The following is a 23,392-nucleotide window of genomic DNA, read 5'->3' on the forward strand; positions in this document are numbered from 1 at the left end:
GTTTTCTTGTTAGAATTCAAAGACAGTTTGGGGGTTTAGATATTTCCTAGGTTGTTTGCCTTATTCTCGTTCAATTATTTCACATTTTCCAATGCAGAATAGCATCTGGCCTCTGTGGGCTGTGTTGCGTGAGAGCTGCATCTCGCTAGACGGGATTACACGACCTATTATTTGTTGTGCTTCCAAGATTTGTTTCATCTATAGCCTTGAGATACTCTGTTTAATGCCTCATCCACATATGTATATAGTAAGCATGAACTAAAGATGTCCTCTGGCAGACTTTTTTTTATTCCTCACCATGTTTTTATGATCAAATGATGACAATCTGTTGTAGTTTTCTTTTACAGTTTTGTTATAGATTGAAAATATCAAGGAAGTATACAATGCAGCAATAGCTGCATAAAAATAGAGTTTACAGGTCTGCAAGTTCTTTGTGCTCTGCAAACTCATTTTGGCATTTAAAGGGTAACAAACCTGTTTTTTGAAAGACAGTAGTAAGATGTTGTTGGGCAAATATTGTTGTTAGAACCTTGATTGTCCCCCTGGAGTTTCAGAGATGAACACAGAGAAGAGCGTATTCCCAGAGTGAGGTGGAGAGGGCCTCTCCATCAATAATACAGACCACAATAGGACCCACTTTCCCTATTCCATTTGTAGAGGTTTGCAGAGCCAGCATGAATAAGAGGTTGTAATTTTTTTTCTCTCTTGTGTTAGTAAAATAAAGGAAAATTAATCTGACCATAAAAGACCAGGTTTCATCTGGTCTTTTAGAAATCCTGTGAAAAAAAGCAAACAAAAAAAAGTTGCTTCCATCACATATAATTAACCCCTTCATTTAAAGCCCAGGTCCAATCACAACCTGTGCTGCTTTGTCCTCAGAGACTGTGCCAATAACAAACCAACCTTTGTGAGTGTAGAGATGAGGAAAAGAGAGAGGCAGGGTCACAGCAGACTCCTCTAACAGATTTGCTTGCAGAGCAAGGAAGCGAGTGGTGTGCATTTCTAGGAGCAGACACTACCCCTGCCTGCTTTTCATACAAACCAAGATTTCTGTATAAAGCTCATATTGCTTCTTGGATCAACTGATGTAGCTAGAAAAATATACACCAGCCCTCTGTTTGTCTGAGGCAACCAGGGGACTGAAACTTTAATTACAGCAGACAGTAGAAAGGTGAAAATCAAAGGAAGGAGTAGTTTTTTGCAGTACACTATAATTTTCCCCCCTTTATTAATCGTTTTATCTGACATAGGCTTACCTATCTATTCCTTTACAGAATAATCTCAGTGTCACCACTTTGCTTTTAATATTCCCTTTATTTCACAGGTGCCAACCAGCTTTTTTGTCTACCTGACTTAACATATCTAATTAAACTCGAAGGATATACTCCCTACTTGTACTTCTCTTGGAAGTTCACTGCTTCTCAGACCTGAACACGGACTTCTCTTTTTTTTTTTTCTGACTGTATTAACCCATAAGCCTTGTCCTGCTTTTGCTTTCAGACCATTACAGCTACAGCAATACTATTACAAATGTGTGACATTATCTTTGAAGTAGCCCTCCAAATCCACACCCACAGGATAATGGTCAATTTATGGCTGTAAGGAAAAGATCCCTTGTGTAAAAGGCATAGTCATCTTCTAAGGACAAAGCAACAATTTGAGCTAGATTTTATACACAGAAGACTTCTTTATTTCTTTATTCTTGCCCTATGCCTCTTAGCCATTAATATCTCCTATGGAAACTTGTCAAATACTTTTGGAAATTGAAACAAATATGCTACTTCCATACTTATTTTTCTTATAATTTATAAACACAGTGTCTAAAAAAAAGCCCCAGCTTCTCTTCCCATGCTCTGTATCTTCTAAATCCCTTTTTCCTCATTCAAAATGGACTTCTGTTCCGTTTCAGTCTGACACATTTTTCATCTTGTCCCTTTTGCAACAGTTTTCTAGCCAATGGCTTTTGTGAAATTTTCATGTGATGAAGCTCTTCAATGTTTTAAACATGTCTGAAAATCCCATCCTTGTCAGTAAAAGTCTTGGCTGTTGCCTGTATGCAGAACCACTCAAGAATATAATGACGTCTTTTCTAACATGGCTTAACCTAAATTAGACTGTTCTAAGTTGCTTCTCTAGTCTGAATTTGAGATTTAATTCTTTTTTGTTGATGATGTTTAATAAGGTAATGCAGTAATTTCCCAGTTGTTTCTTCATAGTACATGGTTCTGCCTCCCTTTTACTGGGTGCACAAAAGGAATGACAAAGAAAGGCCTATGATGGCAGTAGATTTCTGCCATAGCTTTTGAAAAGAGATAAAAATCTTCAGGGGATGTAGAAATTGCTGCAGGTGGGACAAATCACTCTACAAAATTTTCACCTTTTCCAGCTTTTCCATATGAGGAGATTAAAGGCTCCTGTCTGAGATACTGTGGTTAGATGTTTTGGTGTGGGTGATATGAATCTTTCTGAATCTATAGAGAGGGCCCAGATTGGTGTTATCTTCATTTCATCTGAAAGTGATTTCTACAATAAAGCTGCTGGTTTTTTTCTCAGGGAACAAAGAAATCCCTCACAAAAAACCTCATCATTCCCTGATATTAGATTAGAACCCAAGATGAAAGTAGATTTTTGCTTCAGAATTAAATTGAATTACAGAAAGGGTTCCTGGATTGTGTCATCTCTGAGTTGTCAAGTTGTTGCAAAACAGGGGAAGACAGAGAGAAAAAATCAATTTTCCTGGGATCAGCCTTGCTTTGTTGAGTTTAGATTATATCAGCCTTTGAATTAGGAATGTTGCTGTGGCATTTATGCCCTTGCAAGCTGTTGTGTTCATGGAAAACTGCAGAAACTGGGCTGAGAAACAGACGGAGGTGGACAGAAGGCAGGAGAGGTTCCTCTCTCTCCCATGGATTCCTGCTGGACCTGTGTGACAAAGCCAGAGGGAATGGATAGATACGTGTGGGAGAAAACTGGGCTACCAAATCCAGGCCACAGTAGCTGCTGAGAAGTTGTCTTGGAGGCCCATGAGTTTACTTTGAAGGGCTGTCATGAGAGACCATCCTGCACTTGCCTGCACAGCTTGTAGGTAACAACTTTCAGGTTTTGAAGCTGATATTTTGTATATTTTGTTAATTAAACAGTTGCAAATGATTGCACATTACATGTTAGCACTGTTGTAGAATGAATGTTTTGTGAGCATGGATAAGCTGAATGTGACTTTAGACATACACTCTGATGCCACTTCTCCACTAATTACATTTGCAATTTAGAGCTGTCTGTAAGGTAGAAGAGCCTACTGTGCTGATATTCACTGACAGAAAAAGTTTTCAAATACGTTACCAGCCAGATGTTCTAAACGAGAATTTGACAGTTGGTCCATGAATCAAGTCAAGCATTTCATCATTGTTCTCTTAGGTGCCTCTTGCATTTAAGCCTGTTTAGCTAAACACATACATTTACTTAAGATGAACTGTAAAAATAACATCTGGATATCTTTTCTCTGAAAGAAAATGCCAAAGGGTCTTACACAAGGATCAAGCACATTTTAGAAACCGTGGCTGGGATTCTGGAACTCAAGCTGAATAAATGTGCTTTCAGCTTTTGAGGGGATCAAGGGCCAGTATTATTTAAATGTTCTTTTTACTTTCATAGCACTCTGCAGGGAATGTGCTCTCACCAAAGAGTTCTTACATTTCTTATTCTATAATGAGTTTCTGTTTTTATGCTTGCCACCTGGGACCCTGGCACAGTCCTGCTAGTAGCAGTGTAGTCACACCGGTGGAGCTGGATGCAAAGTGCAGTCCAAAATATTTATTTTAGAGTATTTTGCTTTGCAGTAGATTGCCATCAAAGGAGAATGTCAAATAAGAAGTTGATGGTGTTTTTTTATTTTTTATCTTTATTTATATCAGCCATCTCTTTTTCATCTCTCCCCCTGTTTTGGTGTGGTTTTTTTTGTTTGTTTGCTTTTTTTGGTTTGTTTTTTTTTTTGGTTTTTTTTTTTTTTTTTTTTTTTTGAGATCTATGAGTTTCTTTTTCTCCTGAAAAGAGTTTTTTTCCCCCTGCCTTTTTTTTTTTTTTTTTTCTTAGAAAATCATTCTAATAAGTCGTGGTTTGCTGACCTTCAGAATCAGTGTTACTATGCATTTTAGCTTTGCTGAGTATCAGTTTGGTCACTTTGCTTTTTCACATTCAGTTCACAATATGACAGAGAATTCTGCTGAAATGTAACAAGCCCTAGGGAAAAAGAATCAGTCAAGTGCAGTCAGATTTATAAAGTGGCAGATAAAGTGGGAAGGGTTTTCCATTACTTCTGCCACATTGGGTGTTTTTTTGATGGATGGGCTATGTCTTATCCATCAAATGTGATGAGACAATGGATTTGGAATGACGTCAGCTCATGTTTGGAGGGGTACCGTGACCATGACTGTTCATAATAACATAAGACCTATAATCTGGATATGCTAGAAAAAGTGGGGGCAAAATTATTACACATAAATTCCTGGCCTGGTACCATAGTTATTTTGTGATTTAGTTCTCAGGAGCACAACTTGTTTCATAATGTGAGACTGGCATTTAATCTGAGAAACCTGACTGTTTTGAGAATTATACAAGGCAGCATGGAGCTGTTTAATGTTTAAGTGACAACAAAACATAAAGATGTTGGCCATAATTCTATCTGAAGTAGTATACTTTCCTGTGAAGCTCAGACAAGTATGTTCTTGATTTAAATATCTGGAACTACAGTACATGGTGTGAAACATAAATCCTCTCAGTGCTGGAACCCAGAGACCAAAGGAGTCAGTTGGAAACCTCTCTGAACAGCAAATTTACTGGCTGAGTTAAAAGTCCTTATGCTAGGCTTAGAAAGGACCTTTCTTAACCTCATCCTTCTGTCCCATTTCAGCAGTGCAAATAAGCTATAAAGCTGCCTAAAATGTCAAAGGTCAAAAAAATTCACTGGCATGGTAAAGGTGGTTAAGAGCTGGCATTACACAGAGCAGAGTATGGGGCTGTGGCCCATGAACAGCTTTTGTGAAGCACCACAGCCCCACAAAACTGTCCTGTGGCCACTTCAGCACAAAGCAAAGGACAGAGCAGTCACTGGCAGTCCCAGGTGCTAAAATCCTCTTCTCTAGGCTCCCCTGAATACAGCTGTAGTACAGCCAAGAGCATAACCCGCAGAGCTAATCAGTTCAGCTGGTGTGAAAATACCCAAACAAATCTACTGGCTCAACCAGCCAAACCACGTGGGCTGCCTACCGATTTTAAGCCATCCACGCCATGCCAACCAAGCTGATGGCGTGGCCAGTCACTGTCCCTTCTCTCCTCCCCCACCACTATCTCCCTATGAGCCTTTTCCTGAACCCATTTTAGAACAACAGGGAGAGCTGAGCTTCTGATGGAGAGGAGGGCAAGGGAGGGTGGGTGATATCATCAGCTCTGACACTTTCTTTCGCCCCGGAGTAGATGTGAAATCTACTGCCTGGCCCTTGCTTACTGCTTAAAAAGCTGTTTTCTGCCTCCCTAGTAAAACTGGAGTTAGGTGGGGAGCTGAGAGCTGGTTCAGAGAGGAATAAGATACATCCTGGTCATGATGTATCCGCTACAGTCTGAAAAGTTGGTTTCTCTTCAAAACTCTTGGAGATGTTTCAAATGAATGGGTCAGCAAGTGAACAAAGCCAAACTTTCTGAACTTTGCAAACGTCTCCTAGAATTGGCATGAAAGATATCTTCTCTCCCATAAATGACAAGAGAGACAAGAACAGCAAGACTTGGGGAAAATTCTGCTTGCTGGCATTGTTGTTCTCTGTGTTCTGTTTTTGGAAAAATCACAGGCAGAACATATGAGGCAAGACCCAATTAGCTGCTCCAGACCCGACAGGCTTTTAGGCTGCTCAGACAATCTTCTGATCTATCCACTATGATCTCAGCAAGTGTCACAAGGTTAGATTTGTCCTCACCAGCTAAACTGGAAACCTCACAGACCGAAGGCAAAGAAAGTAGAAGGCAACTTTAGGTTTCAAGTTACAAAAAGCTGAAACAAATCATTTCAAGTGTTAACAATAGCTGAGATCTTTCTGCTTTAACTCTTTCCTTTCTTGCTGAGCAGAGGCACAAACATAATCCAGGACATTCGTGGAATATGTAATCCTTTGTGATTTCAGCTATTAAAGCCAAAAATAGACCTATTTTTCAGAGTATAAGTGAATATAATTTTATTCAAAGGCATAATTTGCTTGAAATTTCGGGTAGAGTTTAAAGAGAATGGCAAATGTTACTGCTCCAATGCAAAGGCTTTTCAATTCTGAAATATTACATCCTCCCTCAGAAGTCTGGAGGGGCTACAGCTGCTGAGGCACATCAGTTTTTTTTAAATAATGAAATAAAAAAAACTGGGACTATTCTCTGGCTCCATTTCTGCAACAATTGAATTGTTCAGACTAAAATTTTCCAGAGTATTTCAGCCTCAGGCAGATATTCGATGTGTAAAAATTTCAGTCCAAACTGTTAATGATTGGCAAAGCTGAAAGCAACTGACAACAGGGTGTTGTAATAGGAAGTGTCAGACGATTTTAATAATAGATGACACTGCCTCCTGTTCTATCACTTTGAACACTTTTGTTGTCTAAGGTGTGTGATGTATTTCTCTGTGTGGTTTTTGTCTGCATTTCTTTCTTTCTTTCTTTATATTTTAGCTCTGGAAAGATCTTCATTCAGTTAAATTTTATGTAACATGGAGTTTCATGGGAGTAATTCTTTTTGCAATGAGGAAGAGTTTCTACCTACCTGTTCTTCATTTATAATCTCTTTATTTATGTCACTAAATGCTTCTCATTTTTGTAACAGAGTCCATAGTACCTGTCCACCTTCCCCCTCTATAAAATTCATGAGCTTTGTAATGCTCCTACACAACTGACTCCTCCCCAGTGAGCAATCCAAGGCTTTTTCAGCCATGGTTCCTATAAGCTACTTTATAATGTTTCTGGTGATACTCATTGTCCTGTTTTTGCTGTGCTTTTATGTTCCTTGGAGAGGATGGAGTGAGTAATACAGAGCATGGTATGTCAGGTGAGAGTCTGGGTTTTCTAGGAGGCTTGCAATAATTTTCCCATACCCTTTTTTCTTACCCCTTATGCAGGCTCACCTCTATTTGGCTTCTCTGACCCCTTCAATGCATCATGCCACACTGCCAGGTCTTTACTGCATGAGCCATTCAGCCTGTCCTCTCCAAAGAGACTCATTTGGGATTTGGTAGCGCTGACATCTTTGTGCTCTCCTTTCTTCCTCATCTTTGGTTCCTCTAAAATTCCTTTTATATAGAAATATATATATTTTTTTTCAGGCAATTGGCTCTATGACTGTTGGATGTTTTGCTGTAACATTAATCTCTCTCTTTTCAATACAATTATTAACATTACTTGAAATCACACCACTCAGTTGGAAAGTGTTTGTTAGTACCTGTTCTTGATTTTTCATCTCTTTGGCCAGCTTCTGACCTGTATCAACATGACAAGACCTTGTCTCTTACTCTATGCCTTCACAGTTTCTTTGACAGCCTCTTTAGCAAAGATTTTTTTTCAGTCTTAAATAATTACCCATATTTATTGACCGTTGCTCAATTATGCTGCATTTATTGTACACAGAATTTCAAATACAGCTACACCTTTATCCCCAACACATTTGCATGCTGCAAGTGTCTTTATGTTATTTTTATATTACTTCACTACCAGAGATTGTAGTTGTACATCTTGTAAAACAAGGCTTAACAAAGCCAGTGAAGGAGGTTTGGGTTGGGGTTTCTTTTTCATATTTGAAAAAATATGCTAACGATATATTAAGAACAATACTATCTATATCCTTGAACTGACAACCAGCACTCTGCCAATTTTCATCTTGGAACTTACTTTTACAGTTGACTTACAAACCTCTGAAAAAAAATATTTTCAATAAAGCTATTGACAGAACCCTAGCTGTGGAAATGTATAGGGTGGGGCAAAATAAGCATCTTAATGTGGGTAACATATTCTAGCTCACAACTGTTACAAAGAAATGCATTTTCACTAAAAATGGGATACAGAATAATTATAATTTGAAAGAAAGTCTGTCTGACATAATTTTGCTTTGTTTTAATTTGTAAAAAAGTAGATACTTCTTGAAATAATGAACATGTATTCTGTTCTTGGTGTTTGCAAATCTTGCTTGACAGTATTGTTAAAGACTGTCATATGTAGAGTGTTCTGATGGTAAATTGTAAATACCAAGAAGGGTGATTTCATTTCTGAATGGTGAGGTTGACTGTGTGTGAGTGTGAAATTGCTACGCACTTTTAGTTCACTGCTTTGCAATATTAGCAGCTGAACCTTCATTGCAGGCTGCCAGAAATTACAGATGAAATTTTCTAGCAGCAAGAATTTTAAGTCACAAGTTTTGAACACAACCACTAATATAATCTAAATTAAAATGCGTTATGCACAGGAGATACAAAACCTGTATTTTTCCTTGATTGAATAAAAGTTGAGTTGATTCTGTGCACACTGTCTCAGTCTGCTTCCTCTAGTATGCTGTTCATTTTTAAAAGTTCCTGATTTCTTTACAGACAAGATTTTTCCCTGTTAAACTAAGTAATGGAATATGACATTGTAAGAATATTGTCAAGACTGCTACTTTCTAAAGTGAAAAATCGCCCTTTTTTTTTTTTACCCACAAAGACAGACAAGAGCAATGCCTGTATGTTAAGCTATTTTTGATGTACAGAGATCCAAGTGCTCTTGGGGTGATTCCTTCTTCCTCCTGTAATAATTTCTCATATTTTTAGTCTCTTTTTTGGTGAAGAACATGCTGAGAGGTTTGTGTCCATTAGGAAATAAAAGCTATGTCATAATAAATTCCTTGACAAGACATAAGAGCTTTATAGTAATGTTTCAAGATGTTTTTTTGCAATTTCTTTTTCTGGTTGATTTGGAAGTTTCTTATAGTCATCTTATTTTTACCTGTTTTCCAGAAGACTCCAGGCAATGCTGTGATTGAGCTAAGCTGATGGCTGGCCAGGGAGCCCCAGCTGTTTTATATTTGGCCTGGTGTTCTCCACATGCTCAGCTCCGGTTTATTATTAGTTGAGGCATCCATTTCCCCTTGCTGTGAGAGACAGGAGAGATGGAAGGAATCACTGGGGACCAGAAGCATTAACCCAGTTCTGTGCACTGCCCTGCACAGGTCCCAGAGTATCTTAAAAGAACCTCAGGGTGATTTAACCCATTCCAGCTGGCTGCCCCTGGGCTATTTGCCAAAATCAAGGTTTATTAGTCCGCACCGTTCCATTGATAATGGCTCCGGTACTGAGGCCCCGGGGAGGGAGGCTACAGAGCAGCTGGCTATTCTGGCATCTCTAGCTGCTGCTGACCTTCCTTGTACTAGAGAAATGCCCAGATGGTGGAAAGAAGGGGTTTCTGCTCTGAGGGATATACAGAAGGAACAGAGATGAACTGAAAAAATGTATTCATAATGTTGTAATTACTGTACTTGTGCTGGAAAACTTTATGGTTGTGACCCAGATGTCAAAACACACTGAAATTTCTAAGTCTGCTAAAAGGCTGAGGTAACAGCTTTCAGACATATGGACTACCCTTATCTACCTTAGCATGATGCACATTCTCCTGACACTGGTTTAATGTCAAGCCTCTTCTAAAGTGGTCAATGGGATAATTACTGTACTCAAATAGCACGAAGAGGAATTGCTTTATGATAAAGTTAAGGGTGTCCCATTTGGGATTCCTCTACTAGCCATGGAGAGTACTTCAGTTGCCACCATTGCTGGCCATTTGGCCATTGAGTCTGGCTGCCTAAAACAGGCCCTTCAGAGATCTGAGAGGTCCCTTGTGCTTATATCATCAAGATCTACAAACAATCCTTGAATCATTGTATTGATGGATGGAAGGGGAATTTGAAACATAGTCCTGAATTGCAATGAATGCATCAGAAAATTTTCAAACAGTGTGAGATTTGAGAAGTGGGAGGTGGCCAAAGGGAGCCTTCACTAACTAAGAAATGTTTCAAAAACTATAATTCTAAATATTTTTAGCTCACGCCCAGTACTACATTCATGAGCTTTCAAGCAATGATAATCTGAGGAAGTTTATAGCATTTATTTATTTAATATTTTTCACTTATTTATTTGTGTTTGAGAACACGGGTGAAATCTCAGGCTTAACAATGAAAAAGATAAAAAACCCTCTCCTGTTTGATAAGCAACATACTCTGGTTTTGTCTAGCAGACTTTATTACCTTCCCTTCTGGCAGGTCTCTAGCTAAAAACTGAGGATGTTGCAAATCATTCAAAGATGAGGGTGTTGTGGATTATCCAAAGCTGGAGAAAAGAGATTGGCTGAGAATTGTGAATAAATCCCACAGTCTTTTTTGCCCTTCTTCCTCTTTTGAATGTGGAAGAACTTTGGACAGCACTTTCCATTCTCTTGGTTCGTACAACTTTCATCCCATCCTCAACATGAAGTGCTTGCTCTTTCAGTTGCTGGTTGTGTCTGATTTTACATCCTTTGCCATCTCTGTCTATGTGCAAGCTCCCTTGTCACCACAGATCACTCTCTTCCCCGCCACGTGGCTCCCCAGTGCTGAGGCCATACCTGGCTGTGACCCCTGTGAATTCACAAATCCTTCTGGTCCGGATGGAGCTGCGCTGCCCATGGCCTGAGCCAGCCCTTAGCTACGGTACCTGCTTATGGGGGGTAAAAGGGTGTAAAGGTGCCTGCTTATGTAAAGATAAATGGTTTCTCATGTTCCTGAAGAGCTGTAGTCACCAACGCTCTGTCTTTGCAGTGAGACCTAAGCACGTAGGAGTGTTTTCAGGTTGCTGAGGTGCTAGATGGCTTTTATAGCAAAAATATAGCCAAAATAGCTTTGTCATAGTGTATTGGAGTTTAATTAAGATAGCTATTTCTACAGACATTCAGGAGCATTACTTGCTGCTCTCAACTCTGGATTCTTTTCAGATTGTGTTTTATGTAGCATAGTATTCTCAAGATAGGATTCTTGGTTAATTCTTAACCAATAAACAGTTTATTAATTCATCAAGTACCACTCTATTACTTACTCAACAGTTAGTTAATCAAATTCAAATCCAGCATGTATTCTGCTCATGCACATAGCATTCAAATATTGTCCTACAAGTTACTGCCATAAACTGTATGGAGGTCAAACAGTTCTAGTGAAGGACTACAGACAGCAAATCTTTACTACAGCTAGTATACTTAACCTTCTTCTGCTACTCAGGGGGTTAAAGATACTGTGGATTTAAGAGTTTTGACACTGTTATTTAAATGATTTAACATAAAAGAGACTAGGAAAATAGTACCAGGAATAATAATTTTAAATTATAGCTTAAATCTCTCTTTTGGCTATTTGCTCAGACTTTTAAAAGAGAAGCATGCATGTAGAATAACTTGGTTAAAAGTCTGAGATATCATCACTCAAGATTTTCCTGCTGATTTCATAGGACAACTTTCTGTCATCTCTTGTAATGGTATCAAAAGAAATACATCCCATGCAATAAAGCTCATTGGTATTTTCATCCAAAAATAAACCAGGAGGAGGCACAAAACATCCTCTGCTTTAGGAAGTCCCTGAGCAGCAGAGTGAGTGTTGGAAATTGGGAGAAAATTATATGGAAGTGTCACTTTAGAATCGTTCTGTTCTGGTACTGAACAAAATTAGGGATTTGCTGTTGGAGGCAGGTGTCTGGGCTAGAGGGCTAGAAGGACCCTTCAGTCTGTCAGAGAGCAGTTTTTGTTGTGTTTCTGCAAGAACTTGACTGTGCAGCAGATACACCTTTCTGGGTTGTACAGCTTCTTTCCAGTTTGGCAAGGCTCTTGTTACTCCTATGACCCTGGAAAGGCAAGGAGAGTGTTTGTATGCGTTCCACAGATTCAAGAATCCACACAGTAACTCCAGCTTAATAGCCAGAATTTCTTTCATGATTCATGAGAAAAATGAGTCCCTTTTGTTTTCATTTGGAAAATGTCCAATGGCATGTCTGAATTTCTTTTTTTTCCACCCATTTTCTCTTAGGTCAAATTAATAACCAGAAGATGGTATTTTACCATCTCTTACACACTGAAAGCTTTTTATGTTTCATTTATTATAAGGATCATATTTCAGTATTAGCACAGCCTGGGAATTGAAATTTTTCTTATTTCCCCAATTTCTTTCCAGTATCCATTTGCATCTTAGGAGCTTATATCTTCCAATAAACATTTTTTTCCTCTTTGTGCCTGTACAAATGCCTCTCAAATTTTTGGAATACAGCACTTTCCTAGATATCAAGCAAGAAAAAAATCCATTAACAGTTTCTAGGCTGTGTAATCATGTTTTATTTATTTCTCTCATCTTCTAGGACTTTGAAGTGAAAGGTGATCTTGTTTTCAAGGAACATGGCAACATTTTATTTTAGGAAGAGGTTCATTTGGCAAACAGACTGAACAGTTTCCATTGGAGTTTAGAGAGGCTACTTAGTTTGGCTAAGGCTAACCTTACTAAATAGCCCATTGCAATGAGCACAAAATCGAAAAAATGGAAAGAAAACATCTCAGAACAGGGGAGGATTATCCCAAGCAGCAAATAGTGAGTGCACAAAGACTTTTGAAAGTCAGGAAGTAAGAGCTGTGCACATTTTAGAGCATATAGGCAATGTATTACATTGCATCTTGCATATTGGCCAGCCCCATATTTTTGCAAACCAGCTCAGGAGCCATTAACTGGGGACCAGGTGGCACTGTGCACGATTTGCATTTTTGTTATTTTCTTCACAATGGACTTGTGACTGACCCCATGCAAGGAAGTGATTTATTGGTGAAAAGGTGGAAGAAGCCCATTATTCCTATTCTCTGGAAAGGTTCATAAGCAGCAGAGGCTTTGGGAAGGTCAATACTCTGGATGTTATGAGGTGCTATAAACTCATGAATCCTTCAAAATCATGGCACAGGTCAAAAAAGCCTGTGGATAAGGTATGGACATAGACGGTCCAGACAATATTGTTGTCCTTTCCTCTTTCCCTCTCCTCATCTCTTTCCCTGCGTTTATTTTGATTTTTCTCTTCACATTTTCTCTTCTTTGCTATTTTTCTGTTTTCTACCATTTCAATTTTCATCCCCACATGTTTCTGCTGTAATAGCAACAGGGTTTTCCACATGGAAGAGAAGTTGATTGTGGATGGGGACTAAGATTAATCACTTTTTTTCTGGCTTAGCTTGTTACACATGCAGCTGTCAGGCATTAAAAACTGACAAGCCATCATCAGATTCCCTCAACATTAAGCCCTGAGTTTTCCAGATCACTCTCGGGCTTGTCTGTCAGGTATTTTTTTTCAGGCATGTTCTGCAAAAGGAGGAAAACTCCTTCTAAAGTTTACTAAAGGAGGAAAATTCCTTCTAAGAGGAAACTGAATAAATTCACCATAGGCAGGTAGTGCCTGAAACCAGTCTGAAGTAAAAATGTCCCTGGTGGCTATCCATAAGCAGAAACAGTATTAGAAATAACATTAACATTGTAGATTTCTTAACACAACAGGGTTGAAATTGCAGCTTTGGAGGACAGTGGCATCCATTGTGGTAATGCTTTGTTGTATTATTATTATTTGTTATTCTCTCCTATTATTTGCATTGCATTAGAAACTCTAAACAAGATTGAGGTCCTGTTGTGCCAAGCGCTGCAGCAATAAAGGATGAACCAGGATTCACCTCATGATTTGCTTGTAAAAAGAGAAGGTGGTTTTCTTTAATTTAGTCTTTGTCATGTAAATTGCTCTAAATATAGTGTTCGTCAAGTGATTTTGTGGGCAGGGATCAAGAGGAGGACAGATTTGCTTTTAGTGCTTTCAGCTAAAGCATAACTAGCTCTGAAGAATGACATCTAAAGTTTTGGGATTGTCTGCTGTAAACTATTCTTCTGTGCAGACTCTGTGCTTTCTTCAAAAAAGCAAGTACAATAATACAGCCCTAAAGCTTTGTCAGTGATATATGTCTCATAGATGTAATTTTCAAGTGGCAAGTGTTTTGATGATGCTACAAGGGCTTTGTTTATGAAGTGGGTCTGGCAGGCACTGTAGAGTTCACATAAATTATAACTTCATTGATTATTAATGAGAAACATTCATCTGGATTCTCCCTCACCCTCTGTTCTGTCAAAACTCCCTTAGAGACTTGTATTTGCTACAGACCAGGCTCTATTTCACAGTATGTAGCTCTTGCTGAGTGGTGTTAACAGGGATCCCCTGGCCAGCTGAGAAAGCCAGAGGTCAAGAAAAGAAGCTGATTTCCTGGCTCTTGTCAACTCACTCCTTTCCACTCCTCTAAATGCACACCTTCACATGTGCACACACAAACACCCACACCAATATTGATCCTGCACCTCTTAGTCCTGTTCCTGCAGGAGTCCTGTGCTCACATGGTCCTTCACTGGTGGTGTTCCTGCAGCATCTCTGTAAGGGCATCTGCCCACATCTTCAGCACTCAGTTCTTCAACGACTCAGGACTAGAGGAACACTTACAAAGACATCTCTGCCCTTGCACTTACCTTCTCATGATTTTAAAAGGGGCCAAATTCAGAGGTTCCATATCCATATTCCTTTGTAGCAGTTCCACAGAGATAAAGGTCACTCTGCTAAACACATGGCAAAATATAAAAGCAGAAATGAAATCTGGAATCTTGTGGATAAGGTGAATAAGGGATTAATGATTTCTCAGAATAGAAGAACTAGAAGGTGCACCTGGAACTGCCAAATACCTTGTTTTAGCAAGGAAAAGGGAGCACAATTCCCAACTCAGTTGCTACTTGCTAGCATACTCTGAAAGCTGCAGATACAAAGAGGTTCCAATGGATTCAAAATATAAGTAGGTACACAGGATTTAGTAAAAAAATATAGATTAAGTTATGTAGAATAGAAGCCTGCTAGAAAGCATTGTTCAGTTATGATCTCTATCACTGAAAACATGTAAGCACTCAACGTGTATCAGCTAAGAATATTTTGCTTTTTACCTGCTTATTTCTTTTTCTGGTGCCCCAGGCTTCTGCTACTGGCCACAGTCAGATGGTCCTTGTTCTGAGACAGGCTGATAGTGGCTAAACAGGTCAAATGGAGGAGCTGTCAGATGTTTTTTACCCCACCTTTGTTTATTACTATGTGTCTAGAATTTCACCAGACAATCCAGCATCTATTTTAGAGACAGAGAAGTCTAGATGTTTAATGATGTCTAAATTGGTCAAGGAAATGTATTCAAAGATGGTGATGAGAGAAGCCCTAAATATTGACCAAACGAGTCACATCCACCAAAAGCTTTGTTAAAGCCAGAAGATGTTAGGAATTGAATGACCAGGGAAAACGGTGATCCAGCCTTGATCTCTGGCTGGCAGCTGAATATGCTTTCTTAATTGCTCATAGGGAAAATATTAGATTGTGTTGATAATAAAGGCACTGGCAGACTGCTGAGTTTTGAGGGACAATTTTAGATAAAAATACAAGTTTTTAGAGTAACTCTTCCTTATTCTAATAAGGTACTTTCTTTATTTCAAATAAAAAAATAGCAACACTTTATTTTCTAGTGATAGTATATATATTTATGTATGTGTATATATATGTATTTGTTATAAGGGAGGCAGATTCTCTATTAGATTTGCTGTTTTTCAGAAAAATTTTAATTTCAAATTTTAGAAATCTACACAATATTCAGTCTCAAAATACTCAGCAATGATGTTTCTAAAACGCACGATCAAATATCTGAATCTCCAGATCTTTTTTTTTTTTTCCCTCCACAGAAAACAAAGTTTAAGAAGCATCTTAATATATTTACTGCCAGCTGCTACCAGGACTGTCCTAGTGCTTTCAGTTCATGTTGGCATTCCCTAGCAGAAAACAGATTCTTTTTGTAGGTGTAAAATTATCACTCTCATGCCATGGGAACCTTTTCAGCATTTATTATTTCTGTTAGTTGCTTTGTGCTCAGATCATTGTTTTCACTGCTCACCATTTCTCTGTGTGTTTGACCAGCAGGTCTGAGCCACATGACTGATGATGTCCATGGTGGAAACCTTCCATATTTGTGCTCACAAACCCCTGTTTTGTGGATGTTCTTATGCATCCAACAGAAATACAACTTGGCAGCTTTCATAAAACTCCACAGAAACAATTGCCAGTTGCAGGCAAAAAAAAAATTAAGACACACCCAAGGGCTAATACTATAAATCGTAGAGGGGATTATACCATTAAAAAGTGATTTTGAGCAGATTAATACCTTGTGGCAAGGGCTGGTGGACATATGGTGGTAACTTAGTATTGGCAATGGAGTGCAATACCCAAAAGCACAGCTGGCAGGAATAAAGATCCTTGTTACCTGAGCACAGCAATAGTGTGGCAAAAACATAAGGTGATTCAGACAGCAACCGTTGCCAAAGAAGGAAAGGAGGATGGTTCTACAAGATTGTGTGGCTGTTTTTATGGAAGACAAAGTTGTTCCTGCCCTTCCAAAATGGACCCTAATAAAAGCAATTGTTTTACACTACTTACTATGCTAGAATGTAGTTTTCATCAAAGGAATTTTTTTTGTTCTTCTGGTTTTTTCAGACTCAGAGATTTTCTGTGAAATGTTTTGTTCTTTTACTCCACTTGAAAGAGAAAGAAGCTTTAAAAACTACTCGACGTGTTTAAGGTTTTTCTTATTGTCTCTCTGACTGCCAATTCCAAATATTTGCTTTCCAGAGGTTTTTATTGTTCTCCACCATGCCAATTTTTTATCAGATGAAACAGGAATTAACTTGCTTTGCCAAATTTAGGCCTCTCCATTTCAAGATATTCTCTCTTCAAAATATTGATGTTAAATACTTTTATTTTCCTATACAAATGTGTGAATGTTCAAGCCTTTTGTACAGTATCCACAAGGACTCTAACTTGATCGACATGTGCTTTTCCAGTCCTAAAGTTCTTTATGATCTCTAATTACTTTTCATTTTAATGATTTCATTTATTAATTCTTTATTAACATTTTTTAAATGAAAATATTGTTTCTTTTTCCAGATTGTTTTTAATTTCTAAGTCCTTAGCTAACTGCATAAATATGAATAGATCCCTTTAAAAAAGAATGCCATGATTACTGAAAGCATAAAATATTGCTTTTTTAACTCTTCAGATGTGTTGCTTATAAAAATAATATATCTTTTTGTTTAGAGTAACATAATAAAATCTACAGTATCTTAATAATCATATCTTTAAGAAGATCTGTTAAAAAATCATACGTGGGCAGGATTGACTCCTATTTTTTGAAATCCTTGCATAACTCTTATAATTTTCTTTCATGCTGAAGACCAACAATCTTACCAGTTAGTTCAACAGGAGTTGCCTCCAGTGCTAAGATTGGTGTCCTGGCCCTGCTCCAGATGGGCATTTTGCCAGGACATGGAGCAGACTGCAGTGGTGGTGCTGATGGATGATCATCCCTTGTTTCTAGACAAGAGCTATATATCCAACTTCTATTATTGCACCACTCAATAGCGTTAATATAGTTAAACTTGGGATTCTTCTAGATCCTATCACAGATGTGGCAAATTTATTAACTTTCTTTTGTGGTGACTATCATTCTTTTTTCTCTGCACCTCAGAGTCCAGACCAGTATTTCCTTTGGACACCCCATCTATAGTCCCTTGTCATGGTTTGTCAGCAATATCCAGGTGGCATGCATCATCTTCTCCAGAGATGCAAGCAACGTCAGTCTTTTCAGGGGTCCAAACAAGAGCTTAACTCTTTAGAAATTCATCTGGATTTTCCTTCACTGCAATGCATAATAATAGTTTTTAGTTTTCAGAGAATGATTTTCTTTTCCAGGATGTTTGACAGTTGGTACCTGTGCATCCTCTCAGTGCTCATACTATGTATGAAAGCATGTCATTCTCAATTTAACACACTGGGAAAACGAAGCAACTGATTCAAGAGGACAGAGAATTTAAATGTGGTCAGGGTTAAAAATCTGTTTGTGCCTTCAGTAGTCTTGCTATTGACCTTAGCAGGGCTTGGATTAGTGCCTGCAAGATGTGGAATTAAATTTCAAGAAGTATTGACTGAGTCCTCTTAAGTATACCTCAGCACAGTCACCTTCTGAAGGCACAGAGTCCCAGCACTCCTAGAAGGACATTCCATGAGTGTTGAACTGGACCCCAGCACTTTGCTCGTGCTCTTGTAGATTCATTCTAGTTGTAAAAGAAACTGATGACAAAGCCATGTACTGATTTAACACAGGCAAAGTTACTTACAAAGTCACATTTGCTTGAATGTGCCAGGAATTAGTGGCAAATAATTTTCTTCTGCTTAATTCACAAATCTGTTCTGATTAGCATGCAGCCTAAAAGCTCTCCTGCCCAGATTCGCAGTGTTTGTGGACATGAGTTTCCCTGTGGCCATCTCTCTTAGATTTGTTTTTCTCTGTGTCTGCACCACTGCCAAAGGAAAAATTCAGAAAACTGAACCTTATTGAAACCTGCCGTCTTTGCTCTCGGTGAGAGCACGTGCCTGTGGTTTGGGCAGAGTTTGCTGTTATTTCATGTCACTAGCCCTGGAGAAAAGCTGAAATGTATCTGGTGGTTGTCTTAAGGACAGAACAGCAAAAGCTAAATACACCTTGTGGTAGCACTTGCCAGATGATGAACTTTTTCCTTGGCTGTGCCATGGGGCCTTGAAGGTACTTATGGGACAGGGAGAACTTGGCCTTCTGTCCATCATCTTGTACCTGTGCTTCAGAATGCTGCAGCTTTACTGTGGATATTGGATTCAGTATAAAATTTCGTATCTGGCTGGGACTGTAGCAGACCCTACACTTGTCCAGAAGGATAGAGAAAATGCGTCATTTGGCAGGAGATGTCCTGATGCCTGGAGAGGGCTGGTATGGCACAGTGTGTTGTGTGCTAGCGTGGTGACCTGCTTTGCATGCCACTGAGCTCTATTGGATGTTTTAGCAGAGAGTAACAAAGACGGAGTTCCACCCACAGCCAGAGAGTGCTGCAAAGTGTGGTCTTCTGTGACTGTCCGAAGTCTGACTTGTAGAACAGAGATTAAGATTATTAGCATAGCCTAAGGATTTCTTTGGATTATGTGTTGCCCTTTCACCTCTAACTCCATCTCCCGGCATTCACCATGAATATTTAATATATGGCCACCACTGCATCTTGCAGAATAAACTACAGACTCCAAGTTTCAAAGCTAAATCTGAAAAGCAATGCATATACATCGATACTGAAAAAAAAAGGCATCACACCCAGAGCAAATCCTTTTTCAAAACCCACTTATTAAAAAAAAAATAATGTAATATCATGACTTTTCATTAATACTAGTCTTCACTAAGCCTAAAGCAAATCCTTGCTTACTGTGCACTTGCTACGCTTGTTGTACAGGACTGCCTGAAGGTGGTAAAGGCTCACAGTCAGTGCGTGAAGAACAGGGAGCATGCGGTTGAGACAGATATGAGCTCTTTTAGAGTACTTCTCAGTCCTCAGTTGTCCTTCCTGGAGAAGATGATTATGGATGTTTCACAGGAATAATAATGCTAATTTTCAGCCCCCACAGAGTGCTTTACACCTGCAAAGTGCTATAAAAATGTGAGCTAATATTCGCCAGTAAGTGAGTATTGCCATGCCTGTTTTGTAGATGCAGAAATGAAGATACAGAAAGGTAAGAAGGCTCACCCGGGGCCACATGGCTTCTCAGCAGCAGATTTAGGATGAAGAAACTGGTGTCCCTCTGGTCACATTTCATTAATCATGCTGCCTTTTTGAAATTGGCTCAAAGCTCATATATATACGTGTGTATATATATATGTGTATATGTATGTATAAAATGCTTGAGAAGGAGTTGTTTCCCTCTTCCCTCTTTCCTTCTTCAAAATAAACAAACTCCTGAGCTACCAAACCCCATGTTTACACGTATCATTAAATACTTTCCAGTTGCTAGCCAGAAAACTCAGCAGAAAATCTGTAGAACACCAAAGTAACTCTCTTCTTTTAAATAATTGATGATGCCAAATAGCAGCAGTGTTATGCCAACAAAGAGATTGGTCTCTCAAAATATTTTATTCATTATGCCTCAAGAAACCCAAAGCCTTGTTTTTAACGAAAACGAATTTCAGAAGTTGGCTCTCGGTTCCTCTGAAACATCTGCTTATTACAATTCTTGGTGTTAAAGCACTGGTGCTCCCCGGTAAATCTTTCAGCTTTAAGTAATACATGTAGAAGTCTTGGCAAGGAGATCAGGAAGAAGAAAGAGAATGCTTGCCAAATATTCATTTTCCTTTATAAGTCTGTAGTGGTATATGTTAATAGTACATATGTTGAGGTGAATCTACTAATCCGATTAAATAACAGGACAAGAAGAAATGAATTCCAAGGTTCAAAAAGACTCCATTCTGTGCAGCTGTAAATTTATATTCCAGGGTAAAATGGTTAGAAGTCTTGGCTAACTAGACATCTATAAAGCAGCCAGAAATGGATCTTTCTCTGTATTGTATGTAAATCAAGGTCACTTATGTGAGAAGGCTATGTTGTGATAAATCTGTCTGACAATTAGATGGAGAGGACATATCAATGTTAAATTATATTCTTTTTACGCTTTGGGCAGAAAGCAATGAAAACACCACAGTAGCATAATGAAAAGAAAATTGCATTCCAGATAATAACAGATATTCATGGTGCATGGTTTTACACGTTAATGTGCTATATTTTACTCAGTCATGTTAATATTTTAGATTATGTAACATTCCCTTCTTTATGCGTAGTTTATTTTTTTTCACTGAGAATGCATCTCCCTCCTCCTCATCCCCCTCCCCCTCTTCCTTTCCCTTTCTCTCTCCTTCTCCCTCTCTTCTCCCTATTTCTCTGCCTTTTCCATTTTTCCATTTTTCCTTTTTCCCTTCTCCTAATTCTCACAGTGATGCTTGTGAAACAAACAAGGAAAACAGACTTAAAGGGAAACTGTCTGTGCAAGAACATTTTAACAGGTAGTTTCAAGATTTATAAGCCAGGATTTTATGTTCTATACTTACAGATTCAATCTGTGTACCAGGCTTTGATCCAAGCCTTAGCATGATGACTGGAATCACTCCAATTAACCCAATGATACCAGGCATGGGGTTAGTGCCGCCACCACCACCAACAGATGTGCCTGTAGTCAAAGAAATAATTCACTGCAAAAGCTGCACGCTTTTTCCTCCAAACCCAAGTAAGTGCCACTGAAAAAAGAATGTTACTTTCCTAAATGCATTGCATGGATTTTTTTTATCTAATAACAGTTATGCTTTATAATTACAGGCATGTGTGGTCTTTCCTTCTAAGGTCTATTCTGTGTGTAAAGCATGGTATGGCATAAAAGCATCCTTATTCACTTCTGTAAGGTCACATAAAAAAAATTATGAAGCTTGTCCAAAAAAGAAAAATACTTAAAGAAAAGTAACACAGCCTAAAGATCTACACTGCTCATAGTATATACCTGTCTTTCCTGTAGATCAGGATGTCACAAAATATAAAGCTTATATGGTGCTGTTCATCTCTGCACTCCCCTTCAGGTGTCTGTAGTTAGATGGGACCGATCTGGGTTCATGCCCCTGAACACAGTACCTTGCACCCCAAACTGCCTCACTACAGTCCCTTTTTGAGGGACATGAAGGGAAAGGGGGCTACAGCTTGTCTCCTGCCATTTTTCAAGAAGTTCAACATGGCAGATGAGTTCCTTTTTCTTTTTGAAAGCAGGGACCAGGTTCCCTCCTGTTCCTGCTATGACTGTGCAAATGGAAAACTCCTCCCACTCAGATACCAGCTCGGCACAAACCCTGATTTTGTGTGTTGGTCCCATGAGTTTCAGAGCCATCATACCAGTGACTTTAAGTATCACTGTGAAATGAGAACATTAAGCAAATATTCAGGTGCTCTGGATTTGCAGTGTATCCAGACCACAGTTTAATCAAACTTATTGTATATGTGAGTATGTATGTATGTATATATATGTACACTTTAAGGTTGCAGCCTCCTTTACTGTGTTAAAGGGCCAAAACAGTAAGTCATATTAGTCATATTCATTCTTAGAGAATTACTTTCACTGTGTATAAACAAGGTGAAGCATTATGAAAGCTTTTATTTTTTATACAGCTTTCAAAAATTTAATAGTTTTTCCAATATAGCTGTGTATAAATTCTCTCTATATATACATGAAGGTAGCAGTTCTATCTACTCCACCTCATGAGCACTTGTAAACAATGAGGTTATCCTTCCTCTGTGCTGCCGTCTGCTCCATTATCTGGCAACAAGACAAAACAGATAACCGGCAGAGTGTTTTCATCATGCTGTCACTTTGTTGTGTTCCCCACTTTGTTTTTCTGTTTGCTGTGCTCCTGTACTCTGAGACAGAAATGAAATTATGCTAATACCAGGGAAAGGTGTCCAGCCCAAGTGCACAGGATGTACGCAGCATGGGCTTGCTCACAGCCCACACACTTGGTGAGTGTGGCGAGTGATGGGTATGAGCCAGAAATGTTGCAGTTTGGGCTTTGAATGCACTGCACTAGAGCCTGAGATCTGTGCTCAGGGTCAAATGAGTTGCAGAAGCCCCTCTGCTTAGAAACAGAATATTTTTCTAGTTTTTGTGTGGCTGTACAGAGAAAAGAAAGATCCTTTTAGACCTCACTGTCTGTCCTGGAGTACAACCCACAGTGGCAGGAATAAATGTTTGAAGTACCACCTAAAGCTTGAAAGGGTTTAGATTCAAGTAATCAATTTTGGATAATCTCTGCAATATTCAATTATTTTGCTTGTCCCTCTCTTCTACCTCTGTACTATATCAAATAACTGTTGCTGCCCAGAACTGATTGAAGGGGTGAATAGAGCCAATCGATCAAAAAACAAATTTTGTGTTCCAATGTGATTTCTGTTTTGACTTAGATCTTCCGCCACCTTCTACAAGAGAGAGACCTCCTGGGTGTAAAACGGTGTTTGTTGGAGGATTACCAGAAAATGCTACGGAGGAAATCATTCAGGAAGTCTTTGAGCAGTGTGGAGATATAACAGCAATTCGGAAAAGCAAGAAGAATTTTTGTCACATCCGTTTTGCAGAGGAGTTCATGGTTGATAAAGCCATTTACCTTTCTGGTACTTCACATTCTTTAATGGATTTTCCTTGCTTCTCATTTGTATTTTGTGATGCTAATGCTTGCTTATTTTCTTAGCTTTTATCTCAGTAAGTCTTTCTTGAACTCAGTGGCTGTAGCATGATGTGGCAAGGGGCAATTCTGTTATTTCTCTCCATCTGCCAAGACTCATGCATGGTGTTGTATGTTACTTACCTGGGGAAAATTTCCTGCTA

At 38.8% G+C, this 23,392-nt stretch overlaps 1 protein-coding gene across 3 annotated transcripts in view; it reads left to right on the forward strand.

Annotated features, from left to right (window-relative positions):
* Positions 1-23,392, forward strand: part of ENOX1 (ecto-NOX disulfide-thiol exchanger 1) — a 359,470-nt gene that overhangs the window by 235,221 nt on the left and 100,857 nt on the right. For all 3 annotated transcript variants that reach the window (XM_053936182.1, XM_053936184.1, XM_053936183.1), the window contains exons 6-7: positions 21,086-21,259; positions 22,972-23,178. In XM_053936182.1, coding sequence (XP_053792157.1) covers positions 21,086-21,259; positions 22,972-23,178 — 381 coding nt within the window. The remainder of the gene's footprint in view (positions 1-21,085; positions 21,260-22,971; positions 23,179-23,392) is intronic.

The sequence above is a fragment of the Vidua chalybeata genome, chromosome 2 (genome assembly GCF_026979565.1).
Source record: "Vidua chalybeata isolate OUT-0048 chromosome 2, bVidCha1 merged haplotype, whole genome shotgun sequence".
NCBI classification, from domain to species: Eukaryota; Metazoa; Chordata; class Aves; order Passeriformes; family Viduidae; genus Vidua; species Vidua chalybeata.